Raw genomic sequence first — 16,924 nt, forward strand, 5'->3', positions numbered from 1 at the left:
CAACCAAAAACATTTTACTCATCTAAGTATTTTTTTTTCAGGCTTTTGTTGTTTTTGGTTAGCAAGAAACGAAAAAAGAGGGGGAAAATGATATCGAAAAACCCCAGAAAAAGAGCATAGAAAATTCCAGATTTTTCCAACCGCATTAACCACTGGACGAAAACAGCTGATCATAAAAATCGGAACCCACTACTAACAAAAACCGTTGACGCAAGAAATAAGTCTTTCATTAAAACTTAAAGAGATACAATATGGTACCAAAAAAACCAAAAAAAGCTACGTACATGATTTCAGCTTTTGAAGCACGATTCGTGAGCCAAAAGCATGTTTTGCGCGCAGGCGTGAAAAAAAGTGAAATATAGAAACTTTTAATAAAATTTCAATCTTATTTTCTCCGACTGAAGTGAAAAGATGGTTAAACCGCTTTGTTCCTTCACTGTTTGCCAAGTTGTTACGCTAAAACATTTCAGACTTTCGTGACCAAAAAAACCAAAAGCAACTAAAGTAGAATTTATGATCAAGTTCTCATTATGAATGCAAACGGTACTTGAAAATTAACAGTTTCGAGACTCAAAATTAAGTGACAGAACCCAAATTGTCCAAAAAATCCTCATAACAGTTAGCGAAATTTTGGATTTCATTTAAAATGCTGTAGCAATATGCTACAGAAACCTTTCTCTGTTTAGCAAAATATTGTTTTTACTGATGAAACTAGAATGCGCATCTCCAGCGACACAGAGTTCTCTGAAGAGTTTTTCGAAGAGTTGGTGGGAAGTTTGAGTGCAGCCAAGCGATCACTTATGTTTTGTCGTGCAGCTATTACAAAAACAGGCAATTTTTCGGGAAAAGTTAAAAGAAAAATCGCCTGAAAATTGGAACGAAATTGACGTAGATTTTGTGAGAAACCTGTATGAAAGTATACAAACTGTCTGCTAGACGTCAAAAAAACTAAAAGTGTAATGAAGCGTTATTAGAGAACAAATTTGAGCTCAAAATAATCTATTATTTGATGTTTGCAATGCTTTCAGAAATATGTACAGTGCAGAACGATTAAAACTATTAATTTTTGGACTTATTTGACACACATATTTAAGACTCATTTGTTACCATTTAATTGATATAAGTGCTGTCTTAAGCGTCAAAGTGGCAAGTGGCACCGAACTTGTTGATGACAGAATAATCAACGGTTGAGTTTTGATCGATAACATTTTCAACGGTACTTTAATTTTTTCAGCGGTAATCATAACTTCCAATTTAGCAAAACTAAATAAAACTTTTGATGTCCAGGAATTCGTTTTTTTTTTGCTTTTGGCAGATATTTTCCCAAAAACTTTTCCCCTCATTGAATGAAAGCCAAAACAACTCTGATTGATTTGGTAATTTTTCAGAGGATTAAAATCTGCTGCGTTCCTGGTTGTTTAGAGCAGCAGAAAAAAAGCATGCTTCCGGACACGGAGTCAAAAAATCGCGTTGAGCTGCAAACAGCCCAAAATCTGTAGTGTTTCCAATTTCTATAGTTCTCATTACAATTTTAGGCACCTGCACTATGCAAATTCTCTTTTAATTGTTCTCACATTCTTTATGCTATCCACAATTTTTTGTTCAGACCATTTTTGATTTCTTGAGGGCATCCCAGGCTAGCAAATGTGGTGTCAGTTTTTAACCCGTCCCTCAATTGTGTTAACCTATTATTTCGTCTATGGTTCAGTTTGTCTTAGATGTTTCTTTAGGTCTTGATTTTGTAAATGCAAAAAATATAAAGGTATGTCATATCAAACCTGTAAAACTTGGGAAACCTTAAATATAAGTGACAGCATGCACTTTGCTTGCATGCGCAATAGACTTAAGACCAATCAATATTGACTCATTTTTCATTTAGGCTTTTTGGAAAACAAAGAGATTTTAAAAACAATCAGAGATTTTCTTAATTTAAAAAAAAATTATCAATTTTTAGGCAGCTAATGTTTTTTTTTCTTATTTTATTATTACTTAAAACAATAATTAATATGAGTTAATAAGTGCCTCTCCACAGGCTCAATCAGCTATTACTGAGTTCCAATTTTGTAAAACTTCGAGTGCTTTTTAAGTGCTGTCTTTCTCTAAAAGAAATCTTCTTAATTTTTGATGACTTTGAGTTTGAAATTGAAGGATCAAATCATTAAGGAGAACGGGTATTACACTGCGGCAGCACAAGTAACAAGTAACAAAACAATAAACTTCAGTTCACGAACGGCTGTTATAAAATTTCCAAGTTCATTTATTCCGGTAACAATTTTTTGAACAATATTTTAAATAAAAGGAAAAATTACCATCATTTTTTTTCACAAATGATGGTAATTTTTTCTGTTTGAAATAAAAACAAATCAAAGGTCTGAAATGCTCTCTATAAAAAATTGTCTCCCTACTCACTCTTTTTTAACGTAGTTTATGGTTTCATCAACTTTGGTATATATTTGAGAAATTGATTTCTTTTTAGATTTGATGCTCTTATAATTATAATAAAATTAATTATAATAATATTATTTTTCTCAAAGTGCTAGAATTGAAACTATTTAAAACTATTTTTTTTTCTAAAGTAACTCAGAGAGCTTTTTTTATTGAAAATCGCAGGTGTATAAGCCACTGAGAACTTTTCCTAATTCAAAGTTGACATTTAGAAAAAAACTTTTACGATGTGCAGTGAAAAACTTAGCTCCTTATTAATTAAAAGACAATTTTTACTGCTTTTCTGTCTTAAATTATTCTCTAATGCGTTTTTCCAGCTTTATAGATTTCAATGCTTGTTAATTTTTAAAAATCAAAATTAGCACGCTTTCGAATAACTAGGACTCCATTTCTTTTCGAAAGTGAACCAAATTTGTTAGTTTTTTCCCATTCTGCTCTCCATATTAATTTTGTTGTGACTACGTCACCACGTGGTGTGGCTTCGTCATTAGGTTTCTTAGCTCAATTTGTGTATTAACATGATTTTTGATTAAACTGAAACCACAATTCTCAAAGAGCATATTTAATCTTTATTTCTCGCATGTGTCAGTCAATTTGCTTTATTGCCCACAAAACACGACAGTAGTTATGAAAAAAACCAGTTAATCGGAAATGCATTTTTGTTGGTTTTTTGCTTGAATTGTATTCCAGAACTTATCCTGCTACGTGTATGCATTTTTCAAACAGATTGGTTTGTTGCAACAGATTTTGCCGCTTGTTTGTACAACTGCCCAACTTCGATTTCAATTCTACATACCATTTAATTTTTTTATTTTAACAAAACAACGTCTAGGGGATGTTTCATGAAAAAAACTTTAGAAAAACGCGTTGATATTTATTTTGCCGCGTTGATATTTATTATTTAAAAAGTTGATTCAACTTCAGGTATATTGCATTTCTGAAACCAAAACATTACAGCCCCAGAAAGCTTGAGGAAATGCGAAGAATTTCGTTCAATACACTAGACGTAGAGCCAATCCTTGTAAACGATTTTCGGGTTTTCTTTCGACTACCTAGATAATACATGAAAACATTGTTTTTTTTAAACTGTTGTAACCTCCTCAACCACATTAGTTAATATATTTGACTAAAACGTTGTTGCTGAGCAAAATATGGAGTGTGAAAAACAGTTAATTTTTCATCAGAAGTCATCCATTTTATTTTGAAATTGCTGGAAAATTCTTTGATTTCCCAAGGAAATTTAGAAAAAGACTGATAAAGCTCAATCAAATTCGTCAGTAATCAAAATAATTGAAACTTAAAGGGTTCATGTTTATTTACAACACGCTTTATCAGAAGTCATCAATTTGATTTTAGAGTTGTTACAAAAGTCTTTAATTTCTCAAAGAGTTATAGAAAAAGACCGATGAAGCTCAATCAAACTCGAAAATAATGAAATTATTTGAAAGCTAAAGGGTTTGTGTCTAGTTACAACTTGTTTTAGGAAAACTCGTCTGTGATTATTCATCGTAATATAAGTGCAACTAAGTATTTCGTAATTGAAGGTTACTCAGGTTTTTGTTTCCTCTGAAAACTGAATTAATTTTCCCTGTTGCTTTGCTTTCAAACTTCTGCTAAATACCTTCAGCATTTTCGTAGCAGAGTGATGAAATACAATGTTAAAAAAGACGTTAAAACAAACAATGCTAGCTGAACGAAACGCTTCCGAATTATCATTTTCGATATTTTATTCCATATATGTAATGCTTTCAAATACGAATGTGGGAACTTTTTGTGTCAGGCACAGAACAAGCCAGCCTTCTTGTTTTACTTTATTGTGTATTTTTTGTTTGGATATATAATTGAAACCAACTGTAGGAATACTATAAATCTGATTTCACCCCCTTTTTATATCACCTCCCAGAGCATTATGTTGATGCAAATTGCTACACATCAATCAATTGAAATTGCCTTAAATTTTGATTTGCATAGAAAGAATGGTTTTGGTGCAGCCAATACCATGTAAAGTTATTAACCAGGAAAATCATTACAAATAACTTGTGTTTGTTACCCGGAGAATTACAATGTCTTTACTCGACTCATGCAGTTGATATTCTTTAGTAAAAAGCATATTAATGAAAGCGCTTCTGTAATTAATATTCTCATAACTCCCTCTTATTTTGTGCAGATAGAAGTTGCAAAAATCATTCATTTGTAAAGATGTTCTTTTTTTCAGAAATTCTTGCAGGCTTCGAATCCCCAAACTACTGGGCAACAAAAGCAAAAATTAGTTTTGAGATACTCTCTTGCACACTTTACAGTTTCATTGTGGCTATTTTTGATATTACTCACTTCGAGCTATTTCTCGGCTGCTGCTTGGGCCGATGCGGCAACTGTCTATTGTAGAATTTGATCAGCTCATAAATATGATGTTCGCTGTCGTAGAAGTAGGAAAAACTTGCCATATTTAGGGAAAAAATTTAAACTTTCGAATCTGACGCATATATTTTTTAAATTAAAGCAGAGTTAATCGTTTTTACATATAGTTCGAAGCCTCATTGATGTTTTTTTGAGGCCTCATAGACCTCGTAAGCATAGCATAATTAAATTTGCGTAATTGTTGATAAAGAGCATTGTTTATCGAAATTCGTTCTTTTCAGCTTTTGTGAACTGAACAAAATTACTTTTTCGTTGTTTTTGTTGAAGTAATTCCCACTATAAAGGCACTTTGGAGTAGAACGTGAATTGATTGATTGTTACAAGTGTGTAATTGATGGTGGTGTCTCGTGGCAAGTGAAGTAATTTGATGATACGTGAATAGAAGAAATTAGATGTAGTTTGTTCATGACAATACAAAGTAACCATAATGATTATGTGCAGGTGGTTGTTAGAGTGGATGACGAACTAGATACACCTCTCTCGCTCACTCAATCTTTCGCTATCTAAACTCTAAACGTGGTCTTGTCTTGAACGGTTCAAGTAGCCGATAACTCGAATGACAGAATCTTTCGACCAACAGAACCCCCCCCCCCCCCCTCAGTTAGTCAGCCTCAAATCAGACGTCTGCATAGAAACATTCTAGTTTGTTTCAATCTTCGAAAACCTTGTAGAAAGCAAGTAATTCCAGTTCAATTTGCATTCACAAGCTAAATTACTCATTAACAAGCTAAAAGAATAAAAAAAATAAAAAGTAGCCAAAATATGAGCAAAGAATTTTGAAGCAGGGAACTGGGGTGGGGGGGGGGGATCGTTTGGTAACTTAGTTCCACACGTTGGTGTTTAAGATGATTGCAGCCCACTGAACAATTAATTTTTAAGCTCAGAATAATTCGGTTTAGACCACCTTATTAGAAATCTGCTCAACACTGATGTCAAATAAATTCTGTACTTTCGAACTGCAATGAAATCATACAAGTTCAGAAGGTCTGTCGATTTGCGTTATCTCCCCAGTTTTAGTTTCTGTTCTGTTGGTAAAGAATAAACACACGTAAAATTGTGGTCACTTTTGATGTGTTAAACTGAACTAAAATTGGAACTTCATTTGAAATGTACCAAAGTTCAATTCAACTTGATTTTTTTTCAATGTTTCAGAACTGTTGGAAACAGTTCCAAAGTTCATGATTCTTGGATCTATCGTCCATTATTGAATCAGTACATTGGTTGCCCAAGAACGGTAATAACAGAGTACTTAACGCCAGAGGTGTATACCTAATTTTTTTTCTGAATGAGATATTTAAATTATTCCGATTATAACCCACGAGTTAAATACCCACGTACCTGCAAATAATAAATAAATTAATCACAGTATCAGTATAGTTATTATTATAACAATCTTAAAACTGTGGCTGTTTGTTCACATAGGTTTTCAACAGCCCTATTTGTCTGTTAACAGGTATTTGCGAGTGCTGATTGCAAAAAACTCAGTTAAAACATCTCTCAAACAAGTTTTTGTGTCTAAAAGTTTGCTGAAAAATTGTTAGTACACTTCTTTTGCATTCTCTTTTTATAATAAAATGATTTCTTCTCTTGTTCTGTCCAGCTTTTAGGCGACTAGTAAACATTCTAAATTTTTCGGATATTCCCCAGTGTCTTATACCTGTTTGAAATTTCATTAAGCTAACTTTCGAGATGAACAATTCGGCCCTCAAGATGCGATCCTTAATGAGAAGATCAGTAGAGTGGTCAAAATTTTGTCGAAAAAAAATTTTTTATTCCCCAGTTAATTTGCCTATTTGTGCTGTTTATGTGGTTTTGCTATAACAGTTTGAAGGAATATTCCGCTGAAAGAAAAATGAGAGTAGAATCGACTTGAAAACATAAATTCTTACGTTTAAAGGAATTTGATTTGATTTCGTACAAGATACAAAGAACGCATAGCATGTATTAAACAGAAATTGGTTCCCGCGAATCCGGTCACCATGGAAATATTGCATATGTAACCCAAACTTGCAAAAGGTCTGTAAAACCCATGTTTTAATATAGCGCGAGAGATACACCCTCGCTCAGTTTTTACTGTGACGCTATAAGTATACCTTTGCGGAATTATTTCATTTTGTTTTCGACCGCGTGGGGGGGGGGGGGGGGGGTCTGTGTAGAATTCCGTGTCTTTTGAATTCCTGATGTTGAGACTCAAGTTAATTCTGAAGCGGGAATAGGAAAATTAGGATTGGATCTATTTTCTGACCCATCACCGTTAACAAAAGTTTTGCATGGATTAGACTGTGTGAACTGAACTTCTGCGTGCGTTATTTTACTGATGTTTTGATATTCTCTTAAACGTTGGTTTGGCCTGGAAAATTTGCATATGCATACCTGGTCGAGCTGCCAAAACTAACAATCGCTAAGATTGTAAAAATTGCGTTGAATCTGGTCAATTGTTAAAACATTTATGCTCTTTAGCGTTCAGTATGGTGAGAAAATACCATCACTAAAAGCTGCATTATAAAAGCTGCATCACTATGCTGATTAAAATGTCACAGCGGTATTTTAACGCTTTTTTAAATTTTGAATTCTTACTGAAGTTCACAGTTTTTAACTGCGACGCTAAAAATTGCAGGAGCTCTGCAGTGGAAACGTTTCTTTATTGCTATTCGTCGCAATTCTAATATTATTTCCTGGTAACACTTGGTATAATCAATATTGTACGTCCAAAAATAAAGCCAAAAATAATATAGTATGTTATCAAGAGTTTTTTGTCAAACAGTTTGCGGCGAGAAAAACTGGCTAGATTTTTTCAAACGGTTTGGAGCGGTACCATTTAATTAATCAAACTGTTCAAGTTCCGGGAGTTGCAACTGATCTGCGACAACTCCAACAGAGATAAAGAATTTGATTAGTTCAGGTAAGTTTTCGTTTTTAGTGAAATTTTGAGGCAGCTTTTTCTGCAGCAACATTATCCAAAATTAAGCTAACTTGTTCGATTTTAGAGGGAACTCTTTTCAAATATGCAAAAACTTCTCAGTTGCAACCGTTTCAATTTTGTAGCAACCTGTGAGCTAAAGAACAATTAGCGCAATTCCATCCAGTTTTGTCGTGTCATAAACTCCGATCTAGTTTTCTATACAACGTTCTTCAGTATGTGAGTTTTTTGGCTTTGATCGAAAAAAACTGCGTTATAATTTAGAGGAGTCATTTTACAGCTTGATTCACATTTTTCACGCTTAAGAGATAAAAATTTAAGTAAAAATGATATGATGTTTGTTTAATTGTGAGAGATAAGAAATTTATCAAAAAACTTTAATTTTAGGCTAACTATTTAAGAAAATAAAAAACTGATTCCTAGTGTCAAACAATATTTGAGATGAATGATGTTGTTTGTTTTATTAATTTTATTTTTTTTCTGATAGCTAAATATTAGTTAGGCCATTCTTTTAGCGAATGGATGTTTCGTTGTTTACTGCACTCAAGTGTCTTTCCTTCGTGCATTGCAGTTAGCAAAACACTATGTTGAAATTTTGCTTTTAACAGTCATTTTTGACAAAACTATTTTTGAGGGAACTCTTTTTTCCAAATTTGCAAAATTTTCTCAGTTGCAACCGTTTCGATTTTGTAGCAATCTAAGAACTAACGAACAACTAGTGCAATTCCACCCTGTTTCGTGGTGTCATAAAATTCACTCTGGTATTCTATAAAACGTTCTTCAGTATGCGAGTTTTTTGGCATTGATCGACAAAAACTGCGTTATAATTTAAAGGAGTCGTTATAATTTACAGTTTGATTCACATTTTAATGCTTTTGGATAAAAAGAGGTTAAAGGAAAAATTTAAAGCATTTTACTTTGTACATAAGATCTTCGAATGGCCTGAAGAACTGATGCCACAAGTAGACGCTTAGTTACAATTTCCAAATATGCTTCTGTCAAAGAGAAAAAAAAACTTAAGTAAAAATGTTATGATGTTTGTTTAATTGTGAGAGATCAACATTTTATCAAAAAATTTTCAATTTAGGTTATCTATTTAAGAAACTAAAAAACTGATTCCTAGTGTCAAACAATATTTGAGATGAATGATGTTTGTTTTATTAATTTTGTTTTTTTTCTGATAGCTAAATATTAGTTAGGCCATTCTTTTAGCGAATGGATGTTTCGTTGTTTACTGCACTCAAGTGTCTTTCCTTCGTGCATTGCAGTTAGCAAAACACTATAATGCTTTTTGCTTTCAACAGTTATTTTTCACAGAAAAACTTTCCCTGAAACAGAACAAAAAAGCAATGATTTTGAGCAAATTCTGTTTCAAATGTTTGTGTTTTAAATAGCAGGGATCATTACAAGAATGAAACAAGTGAAAAAAGATGCTGAATTGTTTCGCATGATTCAAATTAACATACGAAACAGTACGCAAAGCGAAATTTCTATTCGAAAAGGATTGAGAAAGTATAATTTAAAATTTTGGATTTTTGTTTAGCAAGCTGAGAGTTTTAAGTTGTATGTGAAAATTGGGAAGATACAACAAAAGCAATTGTAACGTATTGGGGATAACGTATTGATTGGTTATAATGGAAACAGACGACCTTAGGGATAGTTTCTATGTGCCAATCATGAGTATCTGAGTTTTTAAAAATCGTTTATCCCCTTATCAAAAAATTCCAGTCTGTAAGAGTGAAAATTGAATTTAAAAATTGCCAAATTCGCGTTCCACAGAAGAAACACTTACTGAGATTTACATTTTGATAAATTTCCTGTTCAACGGTGAAAAATTAGATCACTTCTTGTGTATGTCTATAACTTGACCCAACAGAAAGATTTTGCAACAAAGATGGGCCGCATTCAGACATAAAATTTGTTCATAATTTTTTTCTGTTTTTTGTTCGGTAGTTTTTTCGATGTCAATAAATGGGCAATTTTGAATATCTGGGACACTAATTTGCAACTCAAATCTAATAGTATTTTTGTTGTGAAGTGGAACAAACGTTTTCGTGCAATTTTCCTGCTCGCAATTCAATTACAAATGATTTTTCTCAATCTTCTTTCACTTCTTGAATTATTATTTATCATTTTCAAATGCAGCTCGTGAAGCTTGAAAAACTGAGAGGTAGAGTATGAGGCAGATGAGAGTAGTTTGATGATAAATTTTCTAAATTAATAATGAACAGGTTATCCGTATGTTGTTGCATTATTATTTTGTTTTAATATTTTAGCGCATTACTGAACAACGCTGCTGCGTTTTAACTCAAGTATATTTGTTCAAGTTATTTGTTTGTCACGATGCTTCATGTCATAATTCAAACAGTCATTCTGTCTCTCAGGTTTTGAAACAATTTCAGGCTGAGGTCCCAGACGTGACCATTTATGCCCAGGCCAAAGATGGGTGCGTCGTTCTTTCAAAATTACGTAGTCTGGAAACTTGGAAAAACGCACTCACGACTGAATGTGAACGCATGGCTGTCTGGACTATAACGCACAAACGTCTGGACATGAACGTACAATTTTTTTCAGCATTTTTACTCTAGAAAACCCACTCAAGTGGCAGCCTTCAAAGCAGAAAGCCGCGAATCGCTGGGTTTAAACATAAATAGCAAAATGTTGACTGCACCAAAAGTGCACTCAGTCTTTTGCTCGTTATTTAAAACTTTTAAATCTTGTTTTATCGAAAGATGATGTTGAAAAAAATTCGAATTTTATCTTTACAGGGCAAAGTACATCATATTTTGCCAATAAATCTTTTGCAAGGCTTTTATTAAGTTTAAGTTAATTTTTAAAACGCGACTAACCTCCTAATATATTTAAATTTGAGGTTGTATATACGAAATGAGTAAATTATTCTAATTTCAATTACATAAGTTACTTGTAGTGTTTACAGAGTCTCTGACTTTGAACGCACAAGGCACAAGATTCTGGTAAAAGCATGAAAGTCTGGACATAATATCCTTCTTTCTGGGAGGATCTGGACATAGATAATTTCGTGTGAGACAGTCTGGACATGCTGGTTTCTGTATCAACTTACTGCCACCTCATACTGGCACCTCAACTTTGGTTGGCAAAGTAACCTACTTGTCGAGCGGTTGTTTTCATGGCAATGGTGGAAAAAGTTATAGAATCCGGTCAACCATGCACAGTAATAACTTGATGTGTTGACATTCTTTGAACGATTTCCTTTGTTCCATATAAAGAATGATAGTATGATGCAAGTTATGGTTTCCACAATATCAATTATGATCTGTATGATCTTAACCTGAATCCGGCTGAAGGCTATATTTTTCGAGTATTTGCCTTTCAGTCCACTTTTGGACGTAGAGCTTTTTTGAGGTAATTATGTACAGTTTATTTCAAAGAAACGATGAATCAAACAAATGACTTGTCTTCCGTAGCCAAAATGCACTTTTTCAACATTTTACTGATCACATATAATTTTTACATTCGATTTAAAGATTTTTTAAGTGCAGTGCGCTCACTTTTTAGTATGTTTCAAATTCGGGGTCTCCCCATAATATATATATATATATATATATATATATATATATATATATATATATATATATATATATATACCCCCGCGTGGTGTTAATGTAACGTATAGCCTTCCCCAACCCCGAATCAAAGTGAATGCAACATAATGGGGGCTATAATTTCGTAGGGGTCTGTAATGGGAAACACCCCAAATTTGATTACAAGAATCGGTATCTGTTTTTTTTTGTCGGATACACTACTTCTTCAACGAAAAGGTTTGTTTTTTTTGAGCCTGTAGCCTGTGCATTGTTACCTTGATAATTTCTGTACGCTGCATGCTCGCAGCTATTCGTTCGGTTTTTAAACCAAAAATTTCGACCTGTATGGTGTCACAGAAAAATTGTTAATTGTTGATTTTCAAAGCCAAACTTTTGTCATGTCTTGACCCCGAAAGCTTTAGTCTGAATCATAATAGATCAACATAAAAGAGAACATAAAACAGTTAAATTCAAATCAATTTTTGCTAAAATAATATAATCTACTGTTAATTATTTGAACAAAATTGATATATACACTTTTTAGATCCGAGTTTACTATACAAAACTTTCTTTGACACAGTTTTCTGGGTGAGTTACTATCCATTGCCCGGCATTTCTAGGTGGCGCAGGCATATTTTGATTCTGGTGATACAAATTCATCTGCTCATAATTCTGCACTGGCGCTGGCTCGCTTCCCGTTGCCTCCGCTGACCAGAAAACCGTCTCTGGACTGTAATCAGATTGTGTAATTACTGGTGATGGTGATGTTTGTTCGATTTCTTGCTGATAATGTAATGCTAAATCTGTTATTAAACTCTGGCTTTGTTGTATTATGTTTAAAAGTGACATGTAAATATTCGCCGAGCTGTGTGCTTGTACTCTGTCCGAAGTCGCAGCGCCTACTGACGAATAACGACTCCGATGTTTGCGAATGTATTCCGATTCCCGATTTGCGACCAATGACACCCGCAATTCGTAGTCTTTAGAACTGGTGTTCCCAGTTCTAGATGAACTAGCTTTGTTAAACGCCGCTTTTGCCGATGTGTAGAACGAGTCATAATCGCTGCTACTAAATCTGCGCCCGCTTGACGTGAAAGTAGGAGCACTTAATGTGTTGTGAACAAACCTTTTTCGTTCATCGCTTGAGTTTTTCCGCCGTTTTTCTTCACTAATCGGGAACAGTTCGCCCATGTTTACTTCTTCTTTATACAGATTAGGTTCGTACGGACGCTCATTTTGCTCAAAATGCGAGCTTAGTCCGTAATCAGAGCTATGAGCGAATTCTCGGCTAAATTGAACCGAGTTTTCTTTTATTCGTATTTGTGATCTCACGCTCTTTTCTAATGACTTGAAAGTTTCGGCGGGGGGATCAAGTAGCGATACAACACCCTCGCAACTTGAATTTTCTGTTGAGTAAATTTCAATAGTAGGTGATGTAATTGTGGGTATTTCTTCGATATCAATTGTAACTGATGCAGAACTTTCTAGAACATTCTTGTCTTCTAATTTTGAAGCTTTTTGTGTGTCTGGATTTGGTTGATCAACTGGTATGGTTAGAAAAGCTGGGTAGTCGTATCTCGACGGTGGCAAATTGCTCGCCGATTCTTTCAGAAGGTCCAAAGAGGGATTTTGAGGGGGTTTTGTAAATTCGACTTTGGGTTCCGGAGAAATAGTGATATCTGGTTCATTTTGTAACTTTTCAGTTTGATTCGTGAAGTTCGAATCCGTGCTGATCAACGTTGGGGATCCCATTTCCGACTCGGAATCCAGCATCAACATTGGTTCGCTGATATCGACGAAGAGCGGGATACTGAAATCTATATTTTTACTTTTCTCACAAGCTTCAGACGGACTCGCGGTAGGCGTGATCAAGCCTCCCGTAACTCTGATCGGGTTGGTTTTGCCATCGAGGTCAGTTGGTTTGAAGTCACCCGATGTTGAGAAGAGGTCGTCTTGGTCACTGGTGCAGCTTTCACTGCTGCTGCTAGCTGCGAGTACGGGAGGCAGTTCAACTACATAATCGCAGTTTGCAAATGAAGGTTGTTCGTCCTTTAGAAACACTTCAGCACTCTCCGACTCCTGAAGGCTCTGAAAATGAACGACGACTATTAGAAAATAACGCTAATTTTGGCTCTTTTTGTAAGAGTTTAGTTCAGTTTGATTTTTATTTTAAAATCTTTTTTGTAACTAATTGTCCAAAAACATTTTTGGTCAAAAACGTTCATTTCCTCAGACAAATTGTAGGATCCATTCTGTTTCGGCCCAGCAATATTTCTTATGATCATCATTTAATGACAAATTATATGTCAATTAAGTGGAGCGCCGAAACAGACAATATTCATATTTTTTTGGTGACAATGCAGTTATTTTATCAGTCATACCCGGTGAATGTGTTTATTCTGTTAACATGAATAACTTTTTTTTTACAATTTACATTTCGTTTTAGTTTCAACATTCGATATTCTTAATGGCATATTTTGCCATGTCATTGTTAATCTTTCTCGGAAATCTTGCCAAGATCTTGTTTCTTGACAGCCATGCAAAGATCTTGCAAGTTCGTACATATCTTGATGTTTTCTTGCTAAGTATCATGGCAAGATCTTGGCACAATTTACCAAGATTTAGTATGTTTCATATCAAGGTGTATCAAGTTTCAGTTTACTGGGTAATCTAAAGTGCAGACTTACGATTGAGCATTCGCTCATGTCCTCATAGTTAGCTTGGGAAGCCGTCTCTTCGTTAATCCTCTCATTCACCAATGCAGAGTAGTAAGATGTGGTAGCTTGGGGTGATCTCAGAGATCCCGTCAAGTGGTTCTTTATCGTCATCAACTTCTCTAGCGCCGAGACCCCCGCACTCGCAATCTGGGTCGACAAGGACTGTATGGCGCGACTGCCATCGTTGATAAAACCTTCAGTTTGGATCAGGAAATCTCCCCCGGGTGCAACTGATGATGATGTTTGGCTGATTGCTGATGATTGCTGGACCCTGTTCGCTGGTACAAAGTACCTTTCACTCTGTGCCCGGGTAATGGGTAACGCCAACGAGACACTACTCAGAGAATGTCCCGGGCGGTTAGTACGGCTATAACCATTACCATTATAACTAGAAATAGTATTAGAGTTGGTTGAGTTAGCACTACTGTTTAGATGTCTAAGGCCGGCCAGTGTAGATGTTGATTTGAATTTGCGATTGGGTTTTGAGACCTCGTGCCAGAAACCAACTCGCTGTAGAGCACCATCGGAACCGAAGCGTCGTTGTTTACGAAGCCTGTTTTGTTTGTAAACCATGACGATTGACTGTTGGGTGGTGGTAGTAGCTGAACCATCAGCATTGCTGTCGACTACAGATATCGGATGGTACCTGCAAAAAGAACCCTATGTTGTTTCATCCATGTTTCCTTAAATTCCATCCCCAACAACATTACAGTAAAACATCTAGATACTGCTTTTGTCACGCTAGTTGAGAAATTTATGGATTTAAACAAGTGATCATTGGTAAAATGACCAATTCCAGTCTCAAAATGGCAGTTTTTTGTTTTCTTGTAGGTAGCGCACTTTTAATGGGTGTTTGTAGTGCGTAATGTTTAGTATTGTCGTATTTTCAAGAAAATCGGCAAATTGAAAATTGGGTCTATGCTTGAAAGTGGAATAGGCCGCCTAAAGTCTCCTTTAAAAACAATTGAAAGATTAAGTTTAAAATTACCGAAACGTACCTGAAAATTGTAAATTCAAACTATAAGCTGAAGAAAATTTACCATGAAAAATTAGATTTTTACTAAAAAGTTTACTAGAAGTTGTATTTTTTTAAAGAATCTAAAAATATTAACAGCTGCTGAAGTGAAATTCAGGTGAAGTAAAACAGAATGAACCCATTCAGGCATTTTTTAAAAAAAGGCCTGAATAGTACAATGAAAAAAACGCAGCCAAATTTCTTAAAAAAAACAGTACTTTTTTAATCCGAATATCGAGAACTTTTTCCTAGAACTTTATAGGCATAAAGGAATCTCATCTAGGTAAAATACAAAGTATGTTCGAAAAGGCAATTATAAATAAATTTTGCATTTCGTGGATTCGAGTGGCCAAACCGCCACCCCATTTTCACGATTCATATAACACTTTTGGCAATAGAAATTAGTAGCACAAAACATGGAAATGAATGGCTTATATCGTTGGAAGTGCTTAACTTTTGTCACGAGTACTCACTGATAAATATCACCATTTTCAGCAAATAGTTAGCCTAAAACTTTATTGCCAAATTTTATTAGTAATTAATGGAGATCATATTCAAAGACTCAATTATTCTTGTGAATAGTGCTTTGGGTAATTTTAAAACGGCTTATTGACTTCGTAATCCACGAATAGTGTTGATAGAGAAAATTCTGCAATTAACCACAAATTAGGCCTTCTTCCATTTCTTTCAATTTGAACTAAGTTAGCCTAGTGTCACTTGTTTCCAAAAACTTTAGAAACTCTAAACTTAAAACATGGGTCATGAAAATCTTATGAAAATAGTATGTATTCTCGCTTTTTTCGGAAATTGGCCACCTAATGTGTGTGCCAATGTAAATATCTGAAAATTTTGACGTGAAGCATCATTAATTGCTTTTCTCTCGATGTTTCTATAAAATTCATCAGTAATATTAAAACAAAATTGTGAACAATGTACATTGTTTCGCAGAAAATTCAGGCATATTTACAAAAAAAAGGAAAAATTTCAGACATATTTACGTTAACAAATGATATAATCAAAATTAAGATAATTCTTACCTTAGTTTCACCTTAAGTTGAATTTACCTGGTAAGCAAAATAACTTGAAACTTTTAAATTGTAAAAAAGTGATGAAAAGTTGCTCCATTATCTGCATCAGTTTAATTACACAAAAACAAGTACCAGCATTTGTTGCAGGATACATTTGACGTATAGTTTGCGTCACTGATAAGTTCACGAAGAATTTTCTACATTTGCCGAGACCCGCGTAACAGTTCGAGATGTTTGCCAGAATTTCAAAATTTTTTTTTGCAAAGTCATGTTACTATTTAACAAACACTTTATGCAAAATTACAGACATCATAAACTCTGTCATTTCATACTCTCGACGTTTTATTAAAACATTCATTCGTTTTCTAACTAACAGAGTTAAACAATAGTAGGATTTTTTTCCGTTTGTGCCCCCCAGTACGTTATGCTCTTCCCAGTTACAGAGCATTATCATTTACAGGCAGTAAATCATTGTGTAAAAATATGGCACGTGCGTCTGGGGGGTGCAAATAATATGCACTAAGCTGGGGAGGGGGGGGGGGGGGGCAGAAGAGGAAAATATCCCAACAGTACCTGTAGAGGTAGTGGGTGGATCTGAACTTGGCAGGTTGCACCCTCCGCATGTTTTCCAGGGACTTACTGGGCCTGAGGGACCTCTGGAGAGTGTTTTGGTCGTACCAGTTGTACCTGAAAGAGATGTTATTTGCTGTGATCGAATTGTTAGCACAGAGACACGTTTTCAACATTGTGTGTATGACACTACTGATTTCCGACGTTTCCAGTTAAAAATGGATTGAAAAGAGGCTAAAACCATCTTA

At 34.7% G+C, this 16,924-nt stretch overlaps 2 protein-coding genes across 2 annotated transcripts in view; both read right to left on the reverse strand.

Moving 5' to 3' along the window:
- The window catches only part of LOC142343855 (monocarboxylate transporter 2-like), a 50,644-nt gene extending 45,311 nt beyond the window's left edge, over nt 1-5,333 (reverse strand). Inside the window, exon 1 of the mRNA XM_075395219.1 lies at nt 4,777-5,333. Coding sequence (XP_075251334.1) covers nt 4,777-4,889 — 113 coding nt within the window. The 5' untranslated portion in view covers nt 4,890-5,333. The remainder of the gene's footprint in view (nt 1-4,776) is intronic.
- A 6,457-nt stretch (nt 5,334-11,790) lies between these two features.
- Nucleotides 11,791-16,826, reverse strand: LOC142343856 (uncharacterized). Its single transcript, XM_075395220.1, has 3 exons — nt 16,680-16,826; nt 14,034-14,709; nt 11,791-13,434 (listed from the first exon to the last, which is right to left on the reverse strand). Exons 1-3 carry the CDS (start codon nt 16,727-16,729, stop codon nt 11,902-11,904), a joined length of 2,259 nt encoding a protein of 752 aa, XP_075251335.1. The 5' UTR covers nt 16,730-16,826; the 3' UTR covers nt 11,791-11,901.
- Between the last annotated feature and the right edge of the window lie 98 nt (nt 16,827-16,924).

The sequence above is a fragment of the Convolutriloba macropyga genome, chromosome 8, assembly GCF_964194025.1.
Source record: "Convolutriloba macropyga chromosome 8, txConMacr16.3, whole genome shotgun sequence".
NCBI classification, from domain to species: domain Eukaryota; kingdom Metazoa; phylum Xenacoelomorpha; order Acoela; family Convolutidae; genus Convolutriloba; species Convolutriloba macropyga.

What these genes read in the sequence shown, in the direction of transcription:
- LOC142343856 (XM_075395220.1), bottom strand. Translation starts at nt 16,729, where the DNA reads ATGCGGAGGGTGCAACCTGCCAAGTTCAGATCCACCCACTACCTCTAC. An exon ending in TCCACCCACTACCTCTACAG is followed by an intron (nt 14,710 to 16,679) that starts GTACTGTTGGGA and finishes TTCTTTTTGCAG; the next exon opens with GTACCATCCGATATCTGTAG. An exon ending in ACATGAGCGAATGCTCAATC is followed by an intron (nt 13,435 to 14,033) that starts GTAAGTCTGCAC and finishes GTTCATTTTCAG; the next exon opens with AGCCTTCAGGAGTCGGAGAG.